The following is a 27,202-nucleotide window of genomic DNA, read 5'->3' as shown; positions in this document are numbered from 1 at the left end:
AAGCCCCACACTGGGTGCAGAGATTACTTAAAAATAAAATCTTGCGGGGGGGGGGGGGGGTCTAAAAAGTCATTTTCAACCAAAGAATAGATCTGACCTGGAACCTACCATACCATTCCCCTGGTAACCTATTTCTGTTAACTGACAAACTTCTCTGCTATTTTCAATACTAATATTTTATTAATCACTGCTTACAGAAAAATTAAAATCAAACTACAAGATAACCATTTCATTATCTTAAAACTTAAAACTTGAAGGCTATTAACATCAAAATAGGTTTACTATAATACCTTTTAAGAGCTAAATACTTATCAAATAAAAAGGGCATTAATGTCTTACCCATCGTTATTATCAGGTTTGCCCAATTCCAATCTGTCTGGCTGTACTGAAAAACCGATCCTACAAACTCTACCATCCTAAAAGAAAGAAAATAGAAGAAATCACCAAACTAATACTGTGTATTAAAATATGAATTTATTCAATAAACAGATTATGTCAATTCAGAATACAAATAAGCTTTTCAGAAGGCACTTGTGCCTTACGTGGGGAAGTATGTTTTACATACAATTACGGACACCAGTAAAAATAATTTAAAGTATCTCTAACAGAATTCAGAGTAAAGAAATAACTGGGTATAAGGAACTTCTTCATTACTATGGTTTCAAGCTGTTGTAAATCACTAAAGCTTTCTCTGAGCCAGAGAATGTACACAATAAGGAAATGGAACTGAGTGATCTCTGCAATAACTCTTGCAAGAAACTTCTATTTTGCCTGGTTAAAAAAGAAACATGATAATGCATGACTGTATTTTAAGTTCCTTTTCATTTCTGTATCTTACAGTAAACAATTTACCTCAAGAAGAAAGGCAGCATGATTTGGTCCTACCACACACTGTTTGATAGTAGCCTGTTCCAATACATTCAAAGGGGGGTGGCTAAGGAATAAAAAACATCAAGCAAAATTAGTTTTAAAATGGCAAATACATTCTAGGGCTGGTTGGTTTTTATCTGATTAATCAAAGGAATAAATAGCTGGCAAAACCTGTTTTCAAAAATATTTATATATTATATAGTAATACTTGAGAAATAATAATTATGATAGCCTTAAAGTTATTATATGTCCTTGGCATGCCAGACTTTTTAAAAATCAATATGAATAGAAACTGTAATTCAAACGAACCTGACTCATAAAAGGTGATAGATTAAAGCTTCTGCCTAAATATGAGTTTTTTCCTAATAAAGAAAAACTGCTCTTTTCAGAAAATTTAAAATATCTTAAAACTCTTACCTGTTTAAATTATATTTGTTCAGTTTTTCTGAAACTTCCCGTAACCTTTAAAAAAAAAAACAAAATATGAATAAACCACATGTACAAATTCTTCTTAAACAAAATAGTTCTGATAGGTACTTGTATCATTATTTAGTGATTTCTAATGGCAGTATACAAAAAATCTGCTATGGCAATAATGTTTTTTATATTATCTTTCATTTTTGTCCCAAAAAAAAGATCCACGGTCAACTCTATAATTCCCTTCCCTTACCACCTCATTAGCAATTTTGATAATTATATTAATCCCATTTTACAGATGAGGAAACTAAGGCTCCCATCATTTGTAATACAAAACATGGCAACACAGCTGGTACCTGAGCTAGCATCAATGGAAGTCACTTGTTAAACACTTTGCTATAAACGTCAAAAGAGATCCTTAAATGTACATCATAAAATGATGATATTGGGGTAATATATATCTACTAAGAATTTAACATAATGAGGCAGGAAAAGCCTGAAAGCCTTACTGACTTAAGACACAGTCTCAAAAAAAAAAAAAAAAAAAAAAAAAAGATACAGTCTCAAGTTCCTAAAGGGCCTCTGACACAAAATTGTACAAATTAAAACTTCTATGTCTGTATTTATAAAACAAGGATAACACCTTCCCCATTTTTTTTAATCTTCCCCATTTCTCTCTTTTTTTTTTTTTTTTTAATTTATGATAGTCACAGAGAGAGAGAGGCAGAGACACAGGCAGAGGGAGAAGCAGGCTCCATGCACCGAGAGCCCGACGTGGGACCCGATCCCGGGTCTCCAGGATCGCGCCCTGGGCCAAAGGCAGGCGCCAAACCGCTGCGCCACCCAGGGATCCCATCTTCCCCATTTCTAAGAGTACCAAATATACTTCAAAAAATCTTAAAGAAAAAAAAAAAATCTTAAAGAGCTACATAACTAAAAGATAACAATTCATATTTTCTATTATGATTTTGCTGTTTATCTCAAGAAAATGGGTCTTGAGTTAATAAAAAAGTATTGTAAAAAATATTGTAATACTCATTTAAACTACACACTTTTATCAACTTAAGGACGTCATTTTATAATGTAAAGATGTTGGGACACCTGGGTAGCTCAGTCTGTTAAGAGTCTGCCTTCAGCTCAGATCCTGATCTCAGGGTCCTGGGAACAAGCTCCGTGTCTGGCTCTCTGCTCTTTGGGGAATCTGCTTCTCCCGGATCTCTCTCTTGCTCTCTCTCACTCCTGCTCTTGCTCTCTCAAATAAATGAATTAAAAAAAAAAAACAAAAACGGGGCAGCCCCCCATGGCACAGCGGTTTAGCGCCGCCTGCAGCCTGGGGTGTGATCCTGGAGACCCAGGATCGAGTCCCACGTCAGGCTCCCTGCATGGAGCCTGCTTCTCCCTCTGTGTCTCTGCCTCTCTCTCTCTGCCTCTATGAATGAATGAATGAATGAATGAATGAATGAATAAATCTTTTAAAAAATCTTTAAAAAAAAGGCTTATATATTTTTTTTAATTTTTATTTATTTATGATACTCACACACACACAGAGAGAGAGAGAGAGAGAATGGGAGGGGGCAGAGACACAGTCAGAGGGAGAAGCAGAGAGGGAAAAGCAGGCTCCATGCACCGGGAGCCCGACGTGGGACTCGATCCCAGGTCTCCAGGATCATGCCCTGGGCCGAAGGCAGGCGCCAAACCGCTGCGCCACCCAGGGATCCCAAAAAAAGGCTTAAAATGTAAAGATGTAAACAAATGTAGAGACCCTAAGAGTTTGATTCTATCAAGTTCCCAAAACAACTGCCTGGTTTTTCAATTTTTTTTTTCATAAATGACTCTTTAAACAGAATTTTAGAAAGCAACAGAAAAAATTAAAACATATCAATAGGAAATCCCATGAATTTTGCTTTCTGAAAAGTGGCAAAAATACCTGAAGTCTAATTTCAATCATTTGTATTAACAGATGAAAGTGGTGTGTGTGTGTGTGTGTGTGTGTGTGTGTGTGTGTATACCTCCAAAATAAATCACAGCTTAAAGCCAGTTTAGGATTCAAAGCTGTCACAAATCATGTATTATATATGCAAATGATCTAATTATTTCAATAAGAGATTCTAGTAGGGCTAAACTCTCAGCTTTATCCTACAAATTCTATCCTCTATTTAATGCTGAGGAGCATCTTTCAAACACACTAACATATATACAGTTACTTTCCAATTCTGAATCTTACTCCTAAGCAAGAATAACTTTCAAATGATGCTATACTTAATTTCTCTCCCACTTTATCCTCACTCCCAAAGAACAGCACCTGATGTGTGAACAAGCCCCCAATAAAATACATTTTCATTTTTGTTGCCTAGTGTTGTATTTGCTTTCATGAACAAAAATGTGTTTTCCTTGTCCTGTAAAATCAAGCTTTTTCACCACATCCCAGTTTGCTCATTTACAAGGCAACGCTTCTTGGTTCCAAGAAAAGATAAAATACCGTAAGAATAACATACTACATGGGATTCATGAGAGAGAAGGCCAAATAGAAAATGTGGATACAATAAACTGAGGGGCCAAACAATGGCCTCCAGAATCCTGGAGCTGAGGCAGGAGTAGAGCTGGAGGGAAAGGGCTAAGAAAGGTTTACTTCCCAAAACCACAATAGTACTCCAAGAAGGTATGTTGTTCCAGCATACAACTAAACCCATTCATGCCCATTGCTTTCTCTTCACCCAACACAGTCTTGAGAGCTGTCACAAAGTATACAGTTGGGGGGTGGAAGCTGGGAGTGGATAAAATTTGTCAAAGCCTTTTCAAAACTGGGCAATAACGGAAATTAAAAATTAGGGGATCCCTGGATGGCTCAGCAGTTTAGCGCCTACCTTCGGCCCAGGACGTGATCCTGGAGTCCCGGGATCAAGTCCCACATCAGGCTCCCTGTGTGGAGCCTGTTCTCCCTTTGCCTGTGTCTGCCCGCCCGTCCCCAACCCCCACCCCTGTCTCTCTCATGAATAAATAAAATCTTTAAAAAAATAATAATAAAATAAAAATTAAATGAAGCTGCTCTCATGGCTTCAAATACCACTCCATATACACAATATTTATAACTAAAATAAGCTTTGGAAACATCAAAATGATTAAAGTACTAAGTCAAGAACTCAACAGCAGGGGATCCCTGGGTGGCTCAGCAGTTTGGCGCCTGCCTTTGGGCCAGGGCACGATCCTGGAGTCCCGGGATCGAGTCCCGCGTCAGGCTCCTGGCATGGAGCCTGCTTCTCCCTCCTCCTGTGTCTCTGCCTCTCTCTCTCTCTCTCTCTCATAAATAATAAATAAATATTAAAAAAAAAAGAACTCGACAGCAAATTTCAGGCCACAAGGAGACAGAGGAAATGGTCACTGCCATCAATTCAATTCTCTCATCTTAAAAATCATGGTGGGCTCCTAACCACATCTGAAACGTACACCCATCTGTACTGGAAACAATGCCCACTAGAGAGCAAGAAATCTGGAGCTAACTCCCAGCTCACCTACTACTTACTCATTAGAGACCTTTAAAGTCTCAGGTTCTCATCCACATAATAGTCATCCATGGTTCTTTTTAGTCCTTGAATTCTTATGAATGTTTTAAAAGAAAATAAATCAGTGGATACATCTATAACATGTATATGGGACTAGCACTTACTGCCATATTCAATTTCATCTAAACCATCTGAAACTTTCATATACAAACTGATTTTACATGGACATTTAGGATGTTTCCCCAAATACTAATTTTTTTTTTAATTTCTTAAATTCAATTCCCAAAATTTACACAAAATCTATCATGCCTGCAAATCTCAAAACAGTTATCAGGACTAAACTGGCCCCATAAGCATAAATCCCAGACAATAGTATCAAAGAAACCTACAAACAAACTATAAAGTTAGTTTAGTTCCCCTTTTACAGTAGAGTCCTCTGCAGACAGGGAAATCACAGCATTGCTGCAGACCAAAGACCACATTCATTTACAAAGTTACTGAATGTCTCTATATAATTGTTAGGCACTCATCTATTTTAAAAGATCTTTCTCCAAAAGCTTACATGCTTGAAGTCATTATAGTTCCTCTAGTAGCAACATGTACAGAAGTCTCCCTCGTTTTTAAAATAAAAGGAAAACTATCCTAGAACTCACCAAATTCCATTTCAGAATAAATCTTAACATGTGGTTGTGATGGAAAAAATTTTAAGAGTACAGCATAACATTACAAAATAACCTCATAACTCAGCATTTAATCTCATTCAAGGATAGGCAGGAAAGCCTTTGTGAGGTTGCTGTAATACACAATGCATAGGCTACCAATAAGCTTCTGACAATCCTTAGTATTCCTACACCAAAGATTTATTCTATATTCCAATCCAAGAACCTATTTCATTCCTTTAAATTTATTGGCATTTTGCAGATACAGAGGCTGGATTTTCTTTTTTCTTAAAGCACCAAAGTAGGGTAACAGCAAACTGATGTTTAAAAAGGGACAAGAGGGGGATCCCTGGGTGGCTCAGCGGTTTAGCACCTGCCTTCAGCCCAGGGCATGATCCTGGAGTCCCAGGATCCCACATCAGGCTCCCTGTATGGAGCCTGCTTCTCCCTCTGCCTGTGTCTTTGCCTCTCTCTCTCTCTCTCTCTCTCTCTGTGTGTGTCTCTCATGAATAAATAAATAAAATCTTAAAAAAAATAAAAAATAAAAAGGGACAAGAAATCAAACTATAACATGCTGGAATCTAACATATTTCATTGCTGCCCTGAAATACCCTTTAAGTTCAGTCTCCTTTTCCTCCAAATTTAACATTAATGTTAAATTCAAAGTAATTTCAAAGATACTTCATCTTCTCAGTCATCCTCAGCCTGGCAACAGCATCAGTGGAGGTCCATCAGTTTTAGAATTCTCTCCTACCCCTGTCACATACCACACCTGCATGTTCAAACATACATAACCCTAAACTGAATGAAACCTGATGGATTTCCAGCTGTATTTCTGCAACTAAAAACATTAAGGCCTATTTAAGATCCTCAAAAGGCTGCCAATTCTCCAGGGCAGAAAGATATTCCTGATACCCCACCTTTTACAAGATGATGGTCTTCATCTATCTGAAGCATAAGACCAAGTACACCTATCCATGTTTCGTATTTATTAGCAATCACCTTAAGTGGTGAAAAAGTGACAAAATCTGCCAACAGTATATTTCTTCCAGGCTCATTCCTATTTCAGGCCCACCTCAAATGTTACCTCCTCCATGAATTTTTCCTGCTACCCTACTTTTCTTCCTATAGAAGTCAACAGTTTCTCCTTCCTAGAGGACTTTCAGGTCTACATTGCATTTGTTTCAGTCTGAACTGGCTTCAGAGACTCTAAGTAAAGACAGGATAAAATCAAGTCTTTCCTCACTCTTCTGCTTCTTTAGATACATTTCCAACAGTGAAAACTATAGAGTAATACTTGCATACACTCCATTTCAGAGGAAGAAAAGGTTCCTAATCCTAATCTCAACAAAGTTAACTCCTCAGATCTTCCACCTCAAGTTTGAACAAAGTTTAAAACAGGCATGAAAAGTACAAATATACAGGTTTATTTTAGGACAGTTGCCCATATTAACTCTTATAAGCAGGCCAGTTAACATAAAGAAAATATTTAATAACTCACCACTTACTCAATAATCATATTAGCAACCTGCCTTTAAAGTAACCTCACTCCAACCTCAACCTATCCAACCATGGAATAAAACTTTTACATATCCCTATCATTTTATTTTGAAGTAAAGGGCTTAATAATCCATATAAAGAAACAACAGCCAACAGTAAAGGTTACCTACAAAGCTAAATCGTACATTAAAACCTGTGCCCAGATTATTTTCTTGTAGAAAAAGAAATACTGTAGGAATATTTCTGGCATTTCCCCAAAAGAAAATTCTCTAAATCATAAAGCCTAAAACTCATGAAGCAATGAAATTATGTATTTTTTTTTTCTTTTGGAACAACTACGTTGCTAGATAGATGGCAAAGACAGGAGTCAAACTAATGGTGTTTTTTGCTACATTATCCTGCACTTTCCTAAGTATTAGCATTCAGTTCTTACTTTCACATTGTTCTTTTATACAACTGCCACGCCATACTATATACACTACCACCTCTGAACTGTCTCTTTGCATGCCAGCTGTTCAATATTATCACTGACATGAATAAATTCAAGTTATCAGGTGGTGGTCCCACCTCCCAGCCTCAGTCACTGTGAGAAGAGGCTCTGCTTTAGGTAAAGCTGCAGAAGATATTTTGAAACAGTCACTTACTTGTGTCAGCATCTAGCAAGCACATTCCCAGCTCTACTAGATAACTGAAAATCTGATGCTGTCTTATCCAATCCAGTCCAGAGAGCATCCAACCCACAACCCCTTTTCACTCAGTCCTGTAGCAAGCCAACAGCAAACCATCTAAGGCATGTTCACAAGGAATCCTCTTTAGCAGGTCTTGAGTATAAGATGCAAGGGGTCAATGGAGTCTTCTTATGCTACACTGTGGATCTGTTTTTCTATGAAGGGGATAAAATGTTTCTTACTACCCACCCACGTTGTTATGACTTAAGTATTAAGAGCTACCTTGACCCATGGGACTGAGGATGACTGGGAAGAACCTGGAAATATTAGGGCTATCTTGGTAAGCAAGAAGCATCAACACTTTAGGGATAATTCTCTCCATCTCTGTGATTATGAAAGACTCTCTCACTGTATGTCTGAAATTTGACTTTAAGACATTCAATTTCTGCATACATTTTTTAAAATTCATTTTGTACTGTCTCTATCTGAATTTAACCCTGATCATGGCTTCCCCAGCTTCAGGATTTCCAGAACAGTAAATGGGAGTGGGGCTGGATGAATAATTAGAGAAGTAAGGTAACTATCTGGACAACATACACATTAAAAAAGAAAAATCAGGGGATCCCCTGGGTGGCGCAGCAGTTTAGCGCCTGCCTTTGGCCCAGGGCGCGATCCTCGAGACCCGGGATCGAATCCCACGTCGGGCTCCCGGTGCATGGAGCCTGCTTCTCCCTCTGCCTATGTCTCTGCCTCTCTCTCTGTGTGTGTGGGACTATCATAAATAAATAAAAATTAAAAATAAAAAATAAAAAAAAGAAAAAAGAAAAATCACTATACATCATTTTCACAGCAAAAATGTAAGGAGGCCATAATTGTAGATTAAATATAAACTATATAAATTTAACTATTCAAAACTCCTATTTTGTCCTTAAGTTTACTCATGTCACAGCTGACCACAGAAAACTTCAAAGTTTAATACTAAGTAATCAAGGAATAAAATTATGATAAAGGCCAAAGAGAAACTAAAAATTTACCAGAAACAAAAGATTTTAGGCTTCACTTCAAGAACACAGAGACCATTAAAGTTCTTTGTATCTCATATGAAAGGGTTTTCTCTAAAAGTAAATCAGAATTTCTGCTTATTTTTCACCTCCGCAAATATCCCTTGGGTCTTCCTAACAGCCTCCCTTCTCAACCTCTCATAATATACTTAGAAATTTTAAATTTTATCTTAGAACCACTTTTGTTTACTAGGCTCAAAAACACTGATATTTATAATATTATCAAGTACCAAGAAAAATTCTGAATATTTACTTCAAAAATAATAAACTCATTATATACACAAAAAAATACCTTATGAAAAAATAACTTTTCCAAAACTATGATGGGGGACTGTTTTACATTTTTGCAGACCTCTTTGTTATCACTCTTACTATAAGATAGCTAAATTCCCAGATCTGCTTCTGCATTCAGTAGTATATCACTGTACATTATTTTGGTTGAAGTATGTGAAGAAGGGCTAGCCCTACATATTCAAATATAGGAAAAGGGAGCAATATTTTAATACACCTTACAGATCACTGGAGATATTTTTTGATATTACACCAAAACTCAACAAGTGATCATTCCTTAAAGGTTGGGAGCAATGTGAAACCTTCTGAAACCTATCAAAATCGTGTGCCCATGTATAAGTCTGTAACGGCGTGCACTGGTCATTTGGAAAATAATGGTTTACGGACTCAGGCAGGTCTTCAAAATCATGTTTGTTAAGGTCACTGTCAAACTGACAATGATGGATACAAATTTCCAAAAATTCTAATTGTTGCTTGAAAGCTCAATTTTATCACTGACAACAAACAGTGATAAAATTGTTTTCCTTGAAGTAAAAGGCTCACTATGGTCATTTTTGAGAAAATGTTTGTCAAATACCCAAGGCTTATTTTAAGTAAAATAAATGTTCCTGAAGAAAGCAGCTAGTTCAGCTTGCAACTAAAAGAAATGCAAAAGTGTTTTTCTTCAAGACAACCAAAGGTTCTTTTCATTTTGTCAAACTGTGTATTAAATTGGGATTATAATCAAAGGTTAAAATTTAATAAAATTAGTAATTTTTACCACTTCATCCAAGATACCTGAGTGAAAATTGGCTTGTCCTGCAAGTACAAAAAAAGTGAAGAATACAATAATTTTCAACAGTTTGCTGCCACTACTTTGATTTATGCTAAGAAGCCAGTATTTTACCTGCCATTGCACAAATTTCAAAATAATGAAAAAAGACAAAGTCTCAGTATTACTGTATACAGTTTTTAAGAAAGATTTTTATTTAACTGAGTGAGAGAAAGAAAGCACAAAGTGGATGGAGGGGCAGATGGAGAGGGAGAAGCAAACTCCCCTCTGAGCAAGGAGTCTGAAGTGGGGCTCAACTTGGGGCTGGACCCCAGGACTGAGCTGAAGGCAGATGCTTAACCAATTGAGCCACCCAGGCGCCCCTCTTACCAGTCATTTCCAAAAGAGGATGAGAAGACAGTGGGGGCAAAGATATAGAAGAGCCTCTTCTTTTTAAGATTTATATGCAAAAACTATAGCTAATTACTAAAAGGGAGCAGGAGGAGCCTCAAGATGTCACAAACTGCCAGCCTACAGATGTACACATGATATTGAATCACGCGGCATTTTAAATTTTTTGAAGATTTTTAAAGATTCTTGGCCAACATTTAAACTTGGAGGATTTCGCACAGAATTTCAGGTTTTTAACTTCTTTTGGAAAATGAGATCTAGCAACTGCACTTATTTTCCCTTATGGTGACTAGAGGTACCCTTACCTAGAGGTACCTAGCACCTATAGGCATCTCGGTTTGAGATCACTGATATGGGAGGATTACTCCTCCCAACCCCTGAAAAAGGTATTTGCTTGGTGAAGAGGAATCTGCTCAGTTTTATGATTCAAATCTCATCATGTACAGTGATCCCTAATATATCTTTGCTCAACCATAAGTCATAAGCACATTTTATTCCTTTAAATTGACTTTACAATTTCTAAAATAGTGGTCTGACTTTTCTCACTTTTTGCCCACCCAAAGAGAACTAAGCCAAGCAGCAAACATCTGACTTTACTATTAAAAGACCCCAAATCACACAAATGACGGTTTGTATAGAGGGAAAATCCATCTGTCAGCTTTCTGAATGACAATTATAGGTAGGACTTATATACATACTTCATGCTTATGGAGATGGCAAATGCTAATTTACATAATGTGTTCACTTTAAATAAACGATACGGGACATTCAACCTTTAGGAGGCATTCAAGACCGAAAAGAAGTTTCTAAATAAATATTCTAAGTTCATGAAATGATACATATTTTTTAAAATGGGAAATTTTTTAAACTATTTCCCTTAAAACGATTCTCCGTTAAAACTGTTAAGAGTTCTATAAAATTAAAACAAGAAAATTCATGCTACAGAAACAGTCTGTAAACCAGCACAGAAAAAAAAATGACATCCTACTTACAAATAATTTCTTCCCCTAACCTGGAAAATATTCTACTTACAAACGCCTATATATTATCATAAATAACATTTTTCCTAATAAAATGAAAAGGAGACCAAAATTCCAAACTCCTCTGCCATTTGAAAAGCTAAACACATCTCTGAGAAACTCAATGCCGAACACAACAAAATGAGTCATTTTTCCTTTAAAGCCAAAATACCATGTTATTTTCAGCTCCATTCAAAACAGGAAAAGGGGAATACACATGCCAAATGGACAAGAAATTTGGTAGAAAAAGATACAAGATATGGCCTTTATACATTAAGTCTTCTTGACAATTTCTTAAGTCATTCTAATTCCATCTTGGTAACAGTAAGACTATACACACATAAAAGAATCAAACGATGTGAACAGGATAGGACTTCTTTTGAGCCTACCATCCAAAAAGTATAGCATTCAGTCAAAAATTCAAGAGAAAAGCCGGTCTTCTTCACCCTTAGGCCATATCTACATTCTGAATATCTGCAACATTATTCATCAAAGTATCTGCCAGATACAGATAATGAATTCAAATTATAATCCCAATTTCAACTCTACATACAAATCAAACATATCATGAGATAACCGACACTCATCATAGCACAACTACTGCCATTTGGCAGTTACACAATCCTTGAGATAGAATTGTAAACTCAAGTAAAACACCTGTAATGAAATCAGACTTTCCCATAGAAACAAGACAATTAGATAATATTTTTAACCAAGGATCTTGATAACATTAACATCAAAGATGAAATTGCAGTTTTACTGCTTTTGAAATGGTCATTTTACATTCCTGAGCCACCATTCCATCCACCCTAGGAACCACAGCTGCCGTCTTGTGAGGGGCATGGGGCCAGGAAAGAATGAGCTGTGGTGTCAGACAAACCAACCTGGGTTTGATTCCATCCCTGCCATTAACTGGCTCTGGAACTTTGGGTAAGCTTGCTCTAACCTCCCAGAATTTGGAAGGAGTCTTGGGCTGTTAAAACAGGGATAAAATCACTTGTCTGTAGTGCTGCTCTAAGGATTAAAGGTAATTTTGTGACGTACCTTGGAAAGAGCCAAGCACTTAAAAGCTCAATAAATGACAGCCATTAACATTACTGAACTATATTCTTCATCCTTGGATAGCTTGCTATATTTTGCTGCTCAAGTCCACCAAGTTATGGTTTAACTGGTTGCCAAACTAAATAGGGCCTAATTCAAATCCTGAGATCAAGAATAGGAACCTGAGCATCTAGGGAATGGGATCCAGGGAATGAAGAGCTAAATCCAGGAATTCCTGGTATTAGAAATCTATATATGCACAATAATTCCTTTGTTTCTTCTGCACAGGTTCTTTTATTTTCCAAAACATGAGAGATTCCTCTTCTTGCCCCTACTCTAATCTCATCTCTGCACTCTTCCAGAGCATTCTATATACCAAACATCACTATACTCACAATTCCTTAACAAGATTATACTCACGAACTACTCTATGTTTTTAACACATCTATTCCCTCAGCCTAGAATAACTATACCCCACTGCCTTCTACACATCTAGCTACTAGTCCCTCAAGGCTAGGCTGAAACAACCTATGGGAAGGGAGACCTTAATTCACCTTTTACTCCAGGCTAAATGAGGCATTTCTCTGAATCCCACTTTATACCTGGGGCACACTTCCTCCAGAGCACTTCATAGGACATAACTACTGGTTTGATGAAAGATTTGTCTCTTTCACCACCCGACAAAAATCTAAGAAGACAAGAAACATGTTTTGTTAAATTCCAAATCCCCAAGACCTAGCACATAGTAAATCCTTACTACCCATGTGCCGATGGATAGGGGGCTGAACAAATGAATGGACATTCATGTCTTGGCTCTAAGTCCTACACTACCTCAAAATGATGGATTCATAGCTATTTTTAAAGTTTTTAGATGTTCTCTTATGTGACTAGTATTATGAGACTAAGGTTTTTAAAATACACCAAAGGAATGTTGTCCTACAAAATAAGCCTCCGGAGGTTCTGCCCTACTTCAAATGACCCTGCAAGACTATGAGGAATTTGTGTAACTCTTTCTTCAAGATTCATCTACAGAGTTTACCAAACAAACAATGATTAAAATCATGCAGTACTTCACAGGCTAGGATACTCTCTCAGTACCCTCCACTGAGAAGAGGGTCTCCTTTTTAACTCCCTCCCTTCCTCCTCTGTGGTTGAATCTGGGTTGGTGTTAGGAAAAAAGGGCTGAAGGGGCCCAAAGAAAGTTGAAAGCAAAGAGAAGAGAGGAAGAGAGAAAGAGAACTTATCAGGAAACATTACAGATAAAAGTCTGTGCTGGGGCGCCTGGGTGGCTCTGACCCTTAAGCATCTGCCTTCAGCTCAGTGGGGAGCCTGCTTCTCTTTCTCGCTCTCCTACTTCCACTGCTTGTGCTTGCTCTCTGTCAATAAATATATAAAATCCTTAAAAAAAGAAAGTCTGTGTGCAGCCTCTTGTGTAGGTGCCTGAAACTGGTAACATGCGAACCAGAGAAAGGACCTTAAAATGCGAACCAGAGAAAGTCTAGTCACTGGACACCAATAAAATATTCTAATATTTAATGCAATATTAAAATAGGAAGAATCAGATACAAATGCCCATATTAATTTTTTGGTTGTTGTGGCTATTTAGCCAGTCACCAGCATGGTAGGCATGAAATTAAAATGAGTGTCAGCGGGTCCTACCTCGACACTCACAAACAGCCCTGGGTTTTGAGTCTCAGCTCCACCATTAAAAGAGCATGATCTTGAGTAGGTCATTTAACATTTGTTCTCGGTTCCACCTATGCCAAAAATGGTCATCACCATTCTCTGTTTCACAGAGTTGTCTTAAGAACCAGATAATTTGCCACATGTAAAAGTAACGTATACCATCTTAAATAGTAGTATCTAAATCTAGCTAATCATCACAAACTCCAGGGAACATTTGAAAAGACCTATTCCCAGTCCTCACCCAGACCTACTAAATCAGAAATCTCATTGACTGATATTATGGCTAAATAAGCTATAGCACACATGAAACAGTTCTGAAAGAGTAACATTAATCACCTATAAGAAAAGGAAGTAGGCAGCCAGGGAACAGAGCAAGGAGGGAGAATTTTCACTGTGTGCCAATATACACTTTCTGAATTTTAAAATGGAATCTTTTTTTTTAAAGATTTATTTATTTATTTATTCATGAGAGACACGGGGGAGGGGGGTGTGCAGAGACACAGGCAGAGGGAGAACCAGGCTCCATGCAGGGAGCCCGACCTGGGACTCGATCCCAGGTCTCCAGGATCAGGCCCTGGGCTGAAGGTGGTGCTAAACCACTGAGCCACCTAGGCTGCCCACTTTCTGAATTGTAAACCACGTAAACGTATTATCTATCCAAAACCCAAAAGGGCTTTTTTGTTGTTGTTTTTTTTTTTAAATTTCTAAGCACCCAAAGTAATTCTTTGGAAGTCACTACTCTTATTAAATACCGCAAATACACATAAGGATTGCTTAAAATAGTCATAAGATTAGTAGTCCATTTAGGGAGACATTAATAACTCCACTATTTCAAGTTTTAGAAATGCTGCTTAGGATAGCTCCCTCTCAGAAATTCACAATCCACCTACCTCTATTAGATTTTTTTAAGCTCTGCAATAAAGAAACCCAATTAACTATGCTTAATCTTGTGCTTCCCAAACCGAAACTGAACAAGAAACATTGTTCAGGCCATTTTTTCATAAGACATTGGGGAATCAGGAGTTTAAGATCCAGGTTCCCTGAGGCAGAGACCATCTCTCTACCCCAAAATCCTAGAGTGCCTGGCACACAAAAAGCCTCCCCAAAACACAGAACTCAAGAGTGACAGGCTTTCCTGTCTTTTATACGTAAACCAAAACTATATCCCAAATTTCTGTTTAATCAGCTTCGAGGATTTAAAAAAAAAAAAAGTAAATAATATAAACAATCCCACTTTGCCTAAAATTAAATTGTTGAAAAATGCAACTATCTACAGCAGATCGTTTTAAAATCCAAATAATATGGCAACAGGCATCTTTATTCCTTAAAGTGGAAAAATAGAAGACCTTTATGATTTGAAGTCATCTACTTAAGAGATAGCAACAGATTTCAGTATTGTTTTCCTTTTACAAATGAACAGATATTGCTGGGCATCTTTATACCATTGAAGCAGACTAATCAAGTAAGCTTTACAGTCAAACTGCCCAACAACCCCACTTATTAACAAAAGCATGTTCATCAGTGTACCTACAGGGGGTTTGAAAGCTGTTATCAGCTTCTTTGAAATCTGCACCTAACTAATTGTTCTTAACATGGTCTCTCACCCAGAAAGCCTTCCTTTAGGTATAATTCAGAGCTAAACCAAAGGAATCAAACAAATATCAAAACTACAAAACACCAGGGTCAAATTTAAGAGCTCGACCAGATCTCTTTTGTTTCATCACTATGGAGCACAAACGAATACAAAGTTCTCTTTGGCAACACAGCTATCACAGCAAAGGCCTGGCTCCCAAGTTCGGCCTTCAGAAATCCACCAATAAATGTTAACCATTCTTCATCTTACAATAAACACTCAACCTAATATAAGTTGACTCAACAGGCAGTCTCCAATTTCCAGACTGACATCACTGACAGAAAGGTCTGCATCCCATCGCAGTTCCCACTCTGTTCACTCTCAACCACTTAACATACACACACACTTAATGCTCTTAAATAGTGTGTCAATAATAATACTTTAAAAGGGGCTACCCCAGGAGAAGATTCTGAAGGACATCAGCCTCCTCCCTGCCAAGCCCTAATTATTATCTGGAAACTGCTACATTCATCCCCAAACCGCTAAATTCTTTCCCCATGCTTTTAATGCCTGAAAATTGCTTACCAGCCAGAGAACTAAGTTCTCAATCTTGCAGCACTAGGCCCTAGCAGGTTGATTGGTTTAATCAGCTACCTCCTCTCTGCATAATGAGCATCAATCGCCCAAAAGTGGAAGATGGAGGAGTAATAAGTGAGGTACATCCAGATACAAAAGCCCCTCCAGCCTGGCACCCTTCAGAGTCACCCCCGTCCATCACAGACCTGTCCTAGCAAGCAGTGGGCTAGAATAGAAAGTTTGCAAAACTCAAGTCCCATCATCACAGCTACGACATGTACTGTAGCCCTCTTGTTTCCCACAAAAATAAGTGGCATCTTTATACTACTTGTGTGCTGACAGGGCAAAACAGCTAACAAACCTAACAAAATGGAGCCAGCCTACAATGAGAATTCGATTTGGAAGGATGAGCACTTCGGGCAGCCCTGGTGGCCCAGTGGGTTAGTACCACCTTCAGCCCGGGGTGTGATCCTGGAGACCCGGGATCGAGTCCCACGTCAGGCTCCCTTCCCTGCATGGAGCCTGCTTCTCCCTTGCCTGTCTCTGCCTCTCTCTCTCTCTGTGTCTGTCATGAATAAATAAATAAAATCTTTAAAAAAAAAAAAAAAAAAGGAAAGATGAGCACTTCGCATCAGGAATCAGGACCCTACGGTCGCTCTGTCCTGGACTAAATTCTCTACACTTTCCTCCTCTTAACACTGAGCACTCCAGCAGGCCTGAGGTGGACAGTTAGTGAAAGGCCTCTCACAGGTTTTGGGTGGTCCAGTTCCTTCCCTCCTTTCCATCTGAAGCCGATAAAAGTGGCTAAAACTAAAACAAACAGAAGGAACAAAATGTGTAACAAGTTTTTAGTGACTATGATGTGCAGGTATGCGGACCAGTGGAGAAGAAAACTGGGCAGAGCAGAGCTGGTACAGTGAGTTCCCACTGGGAAAACTCCCCTCCTCTAAACAGACAGCCATGAAAGACAACTGTAGACAAGAGAAAACCAAAAGGCTCAACAGAGCTAACACTAACCACACACAAGACCAACATCTTCTAAAGGAAGCTGAAAGAACTCTCCAGTGAGAGACTGGGTACCAGAGCTGGAAGCTGGAGTTGGGCTGCCAGTTTTGTTCAAAAATGTTGCAGCTGAAAATTTTAATGGTAACTGCTAAAAGAACAGAAATACAGTCTATGGCTTCCAAACCAAGAAGTAGGAAAGAAGGAAGGAAATGCAGAAAATTAGGATTCTAATGGAAGGGGAAAAAGTAGCAGAAAAGAGGATCAGAAGATATGAAATTCAGACAGGAAAAACAAATCTACTTATTCAAGTTGTTCATCTCACAATTAAAAGTCAAAAATTATCAGAGTAAAGGAAAGTACAAACAGGAATAGAGACATACTATATAACAATCAAAGGAATAATCCACCAAGAACACTTAACATTCATAAATTGAAATGGTCCTAATATCATAACCTCACAAATATACCCAGTAAAAACTAACTTTGAGAAATGGTCAACTCCAACGACAAATTTTACATACTTCTATCAGAAGCTGACATTTCAAGCATACAAAATATTAGTAAAGCTAGAAATTTTAAAAAGCTACATTAACAAGCGTGAGCTAACAAATATATCGAAACCTATCCCCAAAGGGGTGTCACAGATTTTTTTTTTTTAAGATATAAGGCATGTTATCTCTGGCTACTGGATTTAACAGATAAATAAAATTTTCTTACAATTATAAAGACAAAGATAAGGTTGCCAAGTTCTCACTCTCCCAAGTAAGATTTAGGGAAAAAACCACTATTACCAATACTTCAAAAAAGATTAAAATATTAAAAGTAGCAAAAACCATCTATAAACTTTTTTCTAACTATGGACTGGTTAAAACATCATGGACTGTGAAAATGTTCTTAGAAATGTTGCAGTTCTTAGAAACTGCACCAGCCCAGAACTGGACTTAATTTGATTTCAGAAAAACAAGCTCAGATTTTCATATTTAATATCAAGTCCTTGGTGTAATAGGGTCTTTATTTTCCATCTTAAAAAACAGCAGACTACAGAGATCGATTTACCTGTAATTATCAATTAAAAGGTGAGAGGGAAAGTATGAGACAAAATCTCTCCAAGCCTCTATTCTTGCCAGCATACTAATCCACCCAGTGTCCTATTCAACAGTATTTCCTGAACACCCAGAGTATAAGGCCTGGTGTTAAGTATTACAGGAAATAAACTGCACTATAAAATACCCTGGGAACGAACAGAAGCCAAACCAAACCACCTGAGGGAGTCTTCCACATACTTGGGGATACTGCCCCTAACCATGAGCCACAGCTAGAGAAGACAGTGTGACCTACCCCTTGAGAAGCCCGAGAAAAAAAAAAAAGAACACTGGAACCCCACTGATTTAATCCACACATCTTAAGAAGTTCACACTCTGCTTGTAAAAACAAACTACATTCACAGAAAGACAAAAAATAAAACGGAAACCAGGTGCTGAGAGGAGTGCTCTAAGCATGAATTTCTACGAGAAGACTGGATTGATTTGGGGTCACATTTCATGAGGAGGGCTCCAGGCTGGCTTCATGGGTATAGCATGTGATTCCTGATCTTGGGGTCGTGGTGTAGAGATCAGTTAAAAAAAAAAAGAAAAAAAGATGATGATGATGATTTCGTGAGGGAGCCCCAGGGCTTTCAGGGGCATCAGGATTTTAAAATGGGTCATAAATGGTGCTGGGATTTATCACAAAAGGGGCATATTCAAGTGAAAACATTTATGATGATTTATCTATTAAACAACAACAACAACAAAAAAAATGTTTGGCTCTTACACAACTGAAAAAAATCAAAGTTCTCCAAAACACTTGAGAAAGCCAAGAAAATAATTCTAAGATCTGAATTATTTTCATTTTTCTTACAAGTCATCTAAACTGTGGATGGTGCTAGAGCAGTCTGCTAGTCAACATACAACTACAAGAATAAATAACAAAGGCAAAGTACATACCACCTTCCCGTGATCAAATAATTATTCTTTTGGAATCAAAATCTCCTTTTGAATAAGATTGAATAAATATCAAAAATAGACCACTTAAAAGGCAGAGGACAGGACAGAAACACAAATAAGAAAGATGAATGTACTCACAGAGGTGGGCACTGTTAACACAGCAGATACAAGGGGCATAATACAAGAATCCCTGTACTTTGCTACCTGGTGTGGATATGAAATCATACAAAATGAAGGCTGTCTATAGGACAACATGAGTGCTTTCTTTTTTTTTTTTTTAATTTTTATTTATTTATGATAGTCACACAGAGAGAGAGAGAGGCAGAGACACAGGCAGAGGGAGAAGCAGGCTCCATGCACTGGGAGCCCGATGTGGGATTCGATCCCGGGTCTCCAGGATCGCGCCCTGGGCCAAAGGCAGGCGCCAAACCGCAGCTCCACCCAGGGATCCCGAGTGCTTTCTTAATAAATAAGAAAACATAGTAAAAGAAAATCTTCCTGCTCACCAGATGGAGAAGAAAATAGTTCAAAAAATATTTCAAAAAAAGGAAAAACAACCCCTGATCATAATAAATTCTGAAGAACTTTTTCACATCTGTGAAGATCAACAGAGGCTTACCAAAATTAAATTTTCAGTCAGGCTTGACTATATTTTGAAAAAGTATGAAGACTGCACATCCTGGGATAATCATTTTCAGTAGGAAAACACACAGGGTTACAGTGAAACCAATAGCAGACTTCAAGCATCTCCTGAGAACAAACAGGGCCATGGCCAAGAACCACAGATATAGTAAGCAGAGATTATAGGAAACATGTACAAGCTAAAGAGAGAATCACCTTTAAAAACCTCACTAGCTGCTACACAGTGAATTTCTTTCTTTTTTTTTTTAATTTTTATTTATTTATGATAGTCACAGACAGAGAGAGAGAGAGGCAGAGACACAGGCAGAGGGAGAAGCAGGCTCCATGCACCGGGAGCCCGATGTGGGATTCGATCCCGGGTCTCCAGGATTGCGCCCTGAGCCAAAGGCAGGCGCCAAACCACTGTGCCACCCAGGGATCCCCTACACAGAGAATTTCATTGCACCACCCCTCCTCCCGGGCCCCTGCCCCAAATTCATATGGTGAAATTCTAATGTCCAACATAATGGCATTTGGAGATGGAGGCTTTGGGTGGTAATCAGGTCAAGAGGGTAGGTCCTTGGGATAGGATTAGTGCCCTTATAAGGCAACAAAGAGCGGTTTCTCTCTCGTGCTCTATAGATGTGTAGACAGGATGCAAAGACAGTCATCTAAAGCCAAAAAGCCGGCCTTGATCAAAAATGGATCATCATGACACCACACTCTGATCTCAGCCTTCCAGCCTCCAGAACCATGAGAAAGAAACATTGTTGAAGCTCCCTCCCCCACCACCACCCCCGGTCTAGGATATGGTGTTATAGCAGCACTAGTAGACTAAGACACTGGGTATAGAGAGCTAGTTAGTGTACTTAGACAAAAGAGGAATTCTTTTCTTGTATAGGACTTCTAATTAAACTCGTTTCTCTCCACCACTTCCTAGAATCCTCTGTAACGACAACAAAAGAATCTTAAAGTTACAAGGACAAAGAGAAGGCTAGTGCATTCAAGCAAGAGATGTCAACGAAATTGTGGAAGCTGGAAAACAGACAGAAAAGTGGCAAAGGAGCCAGCAGGTAAGAGAAAACTCAAACCTAAAGTCTGAAGGGGGGAAGCCAAGACAAACAGACCAACCCTCAGTAATTTTAATTGGAGGCACCAAGAACTTATAAAGTCTAGGGGTATCCAAACAGGAAGATTGTTGTGAGTCCGCATAAGGAGCAATTAAGATCCTCACCTAGGAGCAGGAGACAGTCCCTTCCAGACTCTGCCACAACTATTCCCTACTTACAGAAATTCAACCAGAACAACAACCTGGGGATACCTAGCTGGGCAGACACAGGCAAAAGAGAAAAAGTGAAAGCTGTTTACTGAAATGAGGAGTAAGCCAGCCCCCATCCAGATGCTTACAGCCACATTCTCACCTTCCAGGATTCCTCTCTGGGTAAACTGGCCCAACAGAAGAAAAAATTTTGAAATAATGTAAAGCAAAAAATCAAAGCAATGGAAAGTAGGGGAGAAAAGTAAATCAGAGTAGCAATGAAGGTGTCAAATATCCAAATACTAGGAGTTCTCCCAAAGAAAGGAAGAGAGAGACAGAGAGAAAGAGAAACAAAGAGAGAAAGAAACAAAGAGAGAAAGAAACAGAGAGAATGAGAGAGAGAAGGAAAGGAAAATGAGAAAATGGATGGGAGAAAAAAGTATTAAGGAAATAATGTAACAAAATTTCCAGGACCTTGATGCTCAGATATGAGCTTCTAGAATAGAGACCTACCAAGTTTTGGGGGTTCAAAATACAGTGAATGGGAAAAAGACCTACATCAAGGCACAGCAGCAAGAAACTTCTCAACAACAGAGATCAAGGAAGACCCTAAAAGCTTTGGGGATGTAGGTCAAGTAGAAAGGATCAAGAGTCAAAATGGCATTGAACTCCTCAAAATAAATACTGTAACCTATGTGACAATGATGGAATGCCTTCAATTTTTTGAGGAAAAATTATTCCTAACCAGAAATTATGTGCTTAGCAAATAACAGTGTACAGACAAAAATTAAATTTGCTTTCATCTAAATAAAGTAACAAAATGGCCATTGACAATAGGTATGAGCTTTAAAAACAAACAAACAAAAAAACTCTTTAAAACAAACTATCAGGGGCACCTGGGTGGCTCAGTGACTGAGCATCTGCCTTTCGGGGTCCTAGGATGGAGTTCCGCATCACAATCCCTGCAGGTAGCCTGCTTCTCCCTCTGCCTATGTCTCTGACTCTCTGTGTCTCTCATGAATAAATAAAATCTTTAAAAATAAATAAACTATCAAATTGGATCCAAAATTCTTTAAAATGTCACTTAAAAAGCTAAGCTAGAAACAAAAAAACCCTTCCATCCTCCCTCCGCTTTTGGACACAGAAATTATAGATTCACTTGTCTAACCAACCTCACAGTAGTAACTGCAGTTCCATCAACAAAAGTAATAGAAAAGTAAAAGTACTATTTGTGCTTAAATGTGTATGTGCAACTTTCAACAGCCTTAAATACTCTCAAGATGACTATCAGCAAAGCCAAGAGCCTGGCGTAAGGGAAAAGTGCAAAGAACTGAACCTAACGAAACAAATCCCAGGGACAAAAGTCTCTTTAAAAAACTAGAGGAGTTCCTTGCAAACATTCCCTGAAATTACCAAATCTAGAGCACCTTGACCCCTACTTCTTTATTTTTAAACTCTCTTATTAGTGAGTTATTGGCTTGACCAGGGTCTATAAAGCAGACAAGCCAGAAAAACTCTAACCACAACAATCAGGACTCAAAAGCCTGACCTTTAAACTTAATCAAGCATTTTGATCTGAAATATCCCCAAAGGGTTTCTGAGTTCCTCAACACATCCAAGAAATAATTTAGACCATAAATTTACTCCCATCGTGACAAATTTTACTTATACTAGCACATAATATGCTTCGTACAGAGTTGGGTACGAAATGTTAGCTGCTCCTATTACAATCATTACCACTTCTGACCGAATAAAAGAAAGAAAGAAAAACCCTGCTAAATGGGAACTAATTTTTAAAAAAAAGAAATTTAGGGAGCAGAACTCTATTACTGATGGGCAGTACCACTTTGAATGAAGACAGCAAAGAGCAACTCCAAATATCTACCATCATATCCTTTTTAAAAAACAAGGCACTGAGAGACATCCAAAATACATCTCGACACATAATAGTATCAACTAGACATAACTGAAGCTCATGGATAAAACTACTTCTTAGTTCATATGTAGTGCACAAATAATGCAATGCAATGGCATCTATTAAAATCCAGGTTATCTAACTTCTCCCAATTACATGTGGAATTACTACTATCCTACCCAAATTACACACCAAATATCCATAAATAGTATAATTAAGATACTATGGTCCAGTAAGCACTTCCTCTTCTGACCTCCTCCACAACTTCTCACCAATTCTATTCATTTTTGCAATTAATCATTTACTGCTTTGAACTGTTCTGATACTGCTATTCTACTTTTTACATTCTATTTTATTTTCCCAACTATGCAGGTAAACTCCTTAAAGGGTAAGACCTAGGACTTAACTTTTTGCACATCTGTGTATTTAGTGTGTTGCATGTACTGCATAGATAAAAAATTATACAAAACTAAAGACCAACTGTTGATCACCTCTCTCACTCAACCATCACATAAAGGATAGAAACAATTCATGTCACTATGTCAATGACTCTAATGCACCCCCCAGCCCACGATCTCACACACTAGCATGTCGGGAAAGAATGCAGCAAGAGCTTAACGAATAGGTACTGGCATACTGGCTTCAGAATGAAACACGGTGCTAGTTTCAACACTCAACTGAATACGGACACTATGCCTCACTTCAGATAGCAGTCCCCTCCTCCAACAAACCCCAGGCAAGAGGGAAGAAAAGACACACAGTGATAACCCTGTCCTCTGCAAAGAGATCAAAATTTTAAAGCAATAAAAAAGAGTATTCCTATAGGCACAAGATAACTGCTTATGTGCTGCTTTTAAAGGCCACAACACAGGTCTTTACCATGACATTTTATTTTTATCCACCAATGTTTAAAATTTCAGTTCACATAAAACTACCCATGAGCCTCAGCCACAGAGCCCGTGGATGCAACTTAACAACAAAGGGCCTGGGCTTGGAGACCCACCTAACACTCCCCCTGCCGTTTAGCTTGGGAAGCACGCTTAACCTTCTGCAACTCAACGTTCTTCACAGTGCTGCCAGAGTGCTAAATGACATGTTTGGAAACCATAGTGCTCTGTACATAGTAAGAAATAACAAAGCTAAAAATAAGGTTTAAAATGAGCAAACCTCATACATTCTGGATCAGCCTCTGAACATCTGAATTCTAACCCAGAAAATTACACTCTTCAACCCCTAAAGAGGGGCCTCAACAAAACAAGGACTTGTTATAACTTCAGTTTTTACCAGTGTTTAATACAATCACGAAAGAAAACTTGTGTGTCAACTTATAAAACTCACTATCCACTGGGATTTTAATGTCTCTAAATGTAAGATTCAATAGGAATTTACCTCAGAGTAAAATTAAGAAAAAGTTTCACTCTTATATAACATAGTAAGCAATATTATTTCTCAGCCATTGCTTTTTTATCTCTGCTTCTAGAAAGCCTAAAATATGAATCAACTTAAACTAACACTTTGCTGACACCTCCTACCATTTTTTTCCAACCAGAACTTCTACCCATTCTCTTTGCCAGCTTTGTTAGACTTGGGAAGGCCCTTAGTAACTCCCTGGTCCCGCACTCTTCATTTTCTAATGGTAACAATAAGACCTCTTTTGATTAGAAACAGACAAAATGGGGGTGCCTGAGTGGTTGAGTAGGTTAAGCGTCTGCCTTCAGCTCAGGTCATGATCCCAGGGTCCATGGATTGAACCCTGCATCCCACATCACATCCTGCATTAGGCTCCCTGCTCATTGGGGAGCCCACTTCTCCCTCTGCCCCTACTCCTGCTTATGCTCTTTCTCTTCTCTCTCTCAAATAAATAAATAAAATCTTAAAAAAAAAAAAAAAAGACAAAATGACAGCAGGTACTGAATGTACTGTATATACAGTCTGTCTTTTTCACACTAACACAAAAGATGTTGCAATTTCATCACATACTCTATTTAACAAAAACTGCAAAAACACCAAGAAAAAAGACACGCGAATACCATTCTTTTAAAACTAACCACAAATAATACCAAAATACCACCTCAGGGAAAGCTATGAAATAACATGAAGGCCTACTTCTAACAAACTTTATACGTGTGAATATACGTCATCTTCCCATTAATCATACAGTTAAGCAACGCCTTTATTTCAATCATAATGACCCTGCCCAGCAACTCTCCTAGAACTGGCTATTATAAGGTTTCTTTTGAATGCCACTGTGTAGCCATAGTTAGCACAATGCCTGGTACTTAGTAGGCATGCAAATGATCAGCATCAAAATCTAATCATTTCAGGGCAGATGGGTCTCTGCAAATAGGAAACATTCAGTCCTAACGCTGACTAATCAAATAGATGATTAGGCCAAGAAGCTCTTGTCCAAAGAAAATTCTGGTTCATAGGAAATTCATCCTTCATCTGAACACAGTTATAGTAAAGAGCTAACCACTAGCCCAAGAGGCAATCTCTTTTTTTTCCCCCCAAGAGGCAATCTTTTAAGCCTCAGAACATACCTAATGTTTCATTACTTCTAAGTAATGCACCCAATCAACCACGTGACTATGTAAGCACGTCAGAGATGTCAGAAGAGCACATCATACGGACTTTCTTGTGATTCAGACCTGGATGCTTTGGGGTGGGGGTGGGAGGATGCTCAGTGATGTTAAACTGTTGAACAGTCAAGTTCAGTATTTCTGTCTGGAAATACGATGTTCACTAATACTCAGTACTACCACAAAATGCATTATGTCGGGCGCCATAGATTTTAAGTCTGCATTGTTTCTATTTTCAAATACATAGTATCAATCTTTTCTAAACTTGCAAGGCATTCATATCTCCTTCTGTAAATATAAATAGTTGGAGTTTATCATTTTTTTTATGATTTCATTTATCTGAGAGAGATCCAGAAAGCATGTGCAGGAGCAGGAGGGGAGGTACAGAGGGAGAGGGAGAAGCAAAGACTCCATGCTGAGCAGGGAGCCAGATGCCAGGCTCCATCCAGGCCCCAGAATCACAAACTAAGCTGAAGGCAGACGCTTAACCGACTGAGCCACCCAGATGCTTTTTTAATGGTCAAGGTGGTTAAAAAAAAAAAAAAAAAAAAAAGTCTATAAATCCTTTGACACTCCTCCCACCAAGAGGTGGACTCTAATTACCCTCCCCTTTAACACAGGCCTTATAACCTGCTTCTTGAAAAGGGCATAAGGCAGGATTTCTAAAGCCATAGCATAAAAAGGCAGTCCAGCCTGACACTCTCTCTCTCTCTCTCTCTCTCTCTCTCTCTCTCGGGACAGGGACACATCCTTTTGAAACTCTGAGCTGTCACCTAAGAAGTCCAGCAACCTCAAAGCCTCCATGCTGCAGAGACCACACAGAGAGACCACCCAAGATGGAGCCGCCTAAGGAACTGCCCCTGTTCCAGGTCCCAGCTGTTTTGAGTCTTCCCAGCTACCATATGATGGCAACTGCATAAGAAACATAGAGTAAGAACCATCCAGCCAAGTACTGTCAATCTTCAGAAATAATAATAATAAATGACTGTTGCTTTACACCAGTAAATGTGGAGTGGTTTATTACACAGCAATAAAAAACCAGAATGATGATCAAAGAAAATCTCGCCATTTTCTCTGGTACTAATTCCACCAATATATGAATAAAGCTTCATTTATGCTTCATCTTTGATATCTTTCTTACCAGTTTCCTTCAACTATGCTAAGTTTAAAAGCAAAATTTTGTTATCATCTACACCCATGAACTCCCTTAAACATTTCCAGCAGCTTACTTAACAAATCTATTTAACCACATATTTATCTGAATAATAAATCCTTACTCAAAATAAAAACCAATCTTTATGTAACATCAACAAAACCCCTCGCTTTAAAAAAAAAAAAAAAAAGATTTTATTTATTTACTCATGAGAGACCCAGAGAGAAGCCCCTCACTTTTATAGTCCCTAGTAACTAGAGAATACTGACAGGCCAGCTCTCCCATCAATCGTACCAGGAAATAGATACTCATAGACTGTTCTCATTTCTTCATCCCGGCAGTCAGGAGACTGAATAAGGAAACAACAACTGACAAAGCCAAAACCCTCACCGATCACTTATCTCTTATTAAGATGATCTCAAAAAAAAAAAAAGATGATCTCAAACATTCCTGCACAACCTGGCCTATCATTTCCACATCTTTTGGAGTCAAGCTGAAGCTGATCACAGGATGTTATCTGACAATACAATCTAATCCAAAGCAAAGTATGTACAAAGTGAAACGGCAAATCTTGCAAAAGATGCAGGATTCATGAGGTCTAGGAAACTCAATACTAGAAAACTCATCAAAATACCCACACCACTGACAAATGAAAATTGTATA

General features: G+C 38.3%; 1 protein-coding gene across 6 annotated transcripts in view; it reads right to left on the bottom strand.

The window, feature by feature from the left end:
- The window catches only part of UBR5 (ubiquitin protein ligase E3 component n-recognin 5), a 136,597-nt gene that overhangs the window by 90,895 nt on the left and 18,500 nt on the right, over positions 1–27,202 (bottom strand). For all 6 annotated transcript variants that reach the window (XM_041768513.1, XM_041768517.1, XM_041768512.1 and 3 more), the window contains exons 2-4: positions 1,288–1,332; positions 853–934; positions 340–416 (exon numbers count right to left, since the gene is read on the bottom strand). In XM_041768513.1, the coding sequence (XP_041624447.1) occupies positions 340–416; positions 853–934; positions 1,288–1,332 (204 nt within the window). The remainder of the gene's footprint in view (positions 1–339; positions 417–852; positions 935–1,287; positions 1,333–27,202) is intronic.

Source organism: Vulpes lagopus, chromosome 9, assembly GCF_018345385.1.
Source record: "Vulpes lagopus strain Blue_001 chromosome 9, ASM1834538v1, whole genome shotgun sequence".
Taxonomy (NCBI): Eukaryota; Metazoa; Chordata; class Mammalia; order Carnivora; family Canidae; genus Vulpes; species Vulpes lagopus.
Note: the sequence above shows the minus strand (reverse complement) of the source record. Positions and strands in the feature narration are given on the sequence as shown.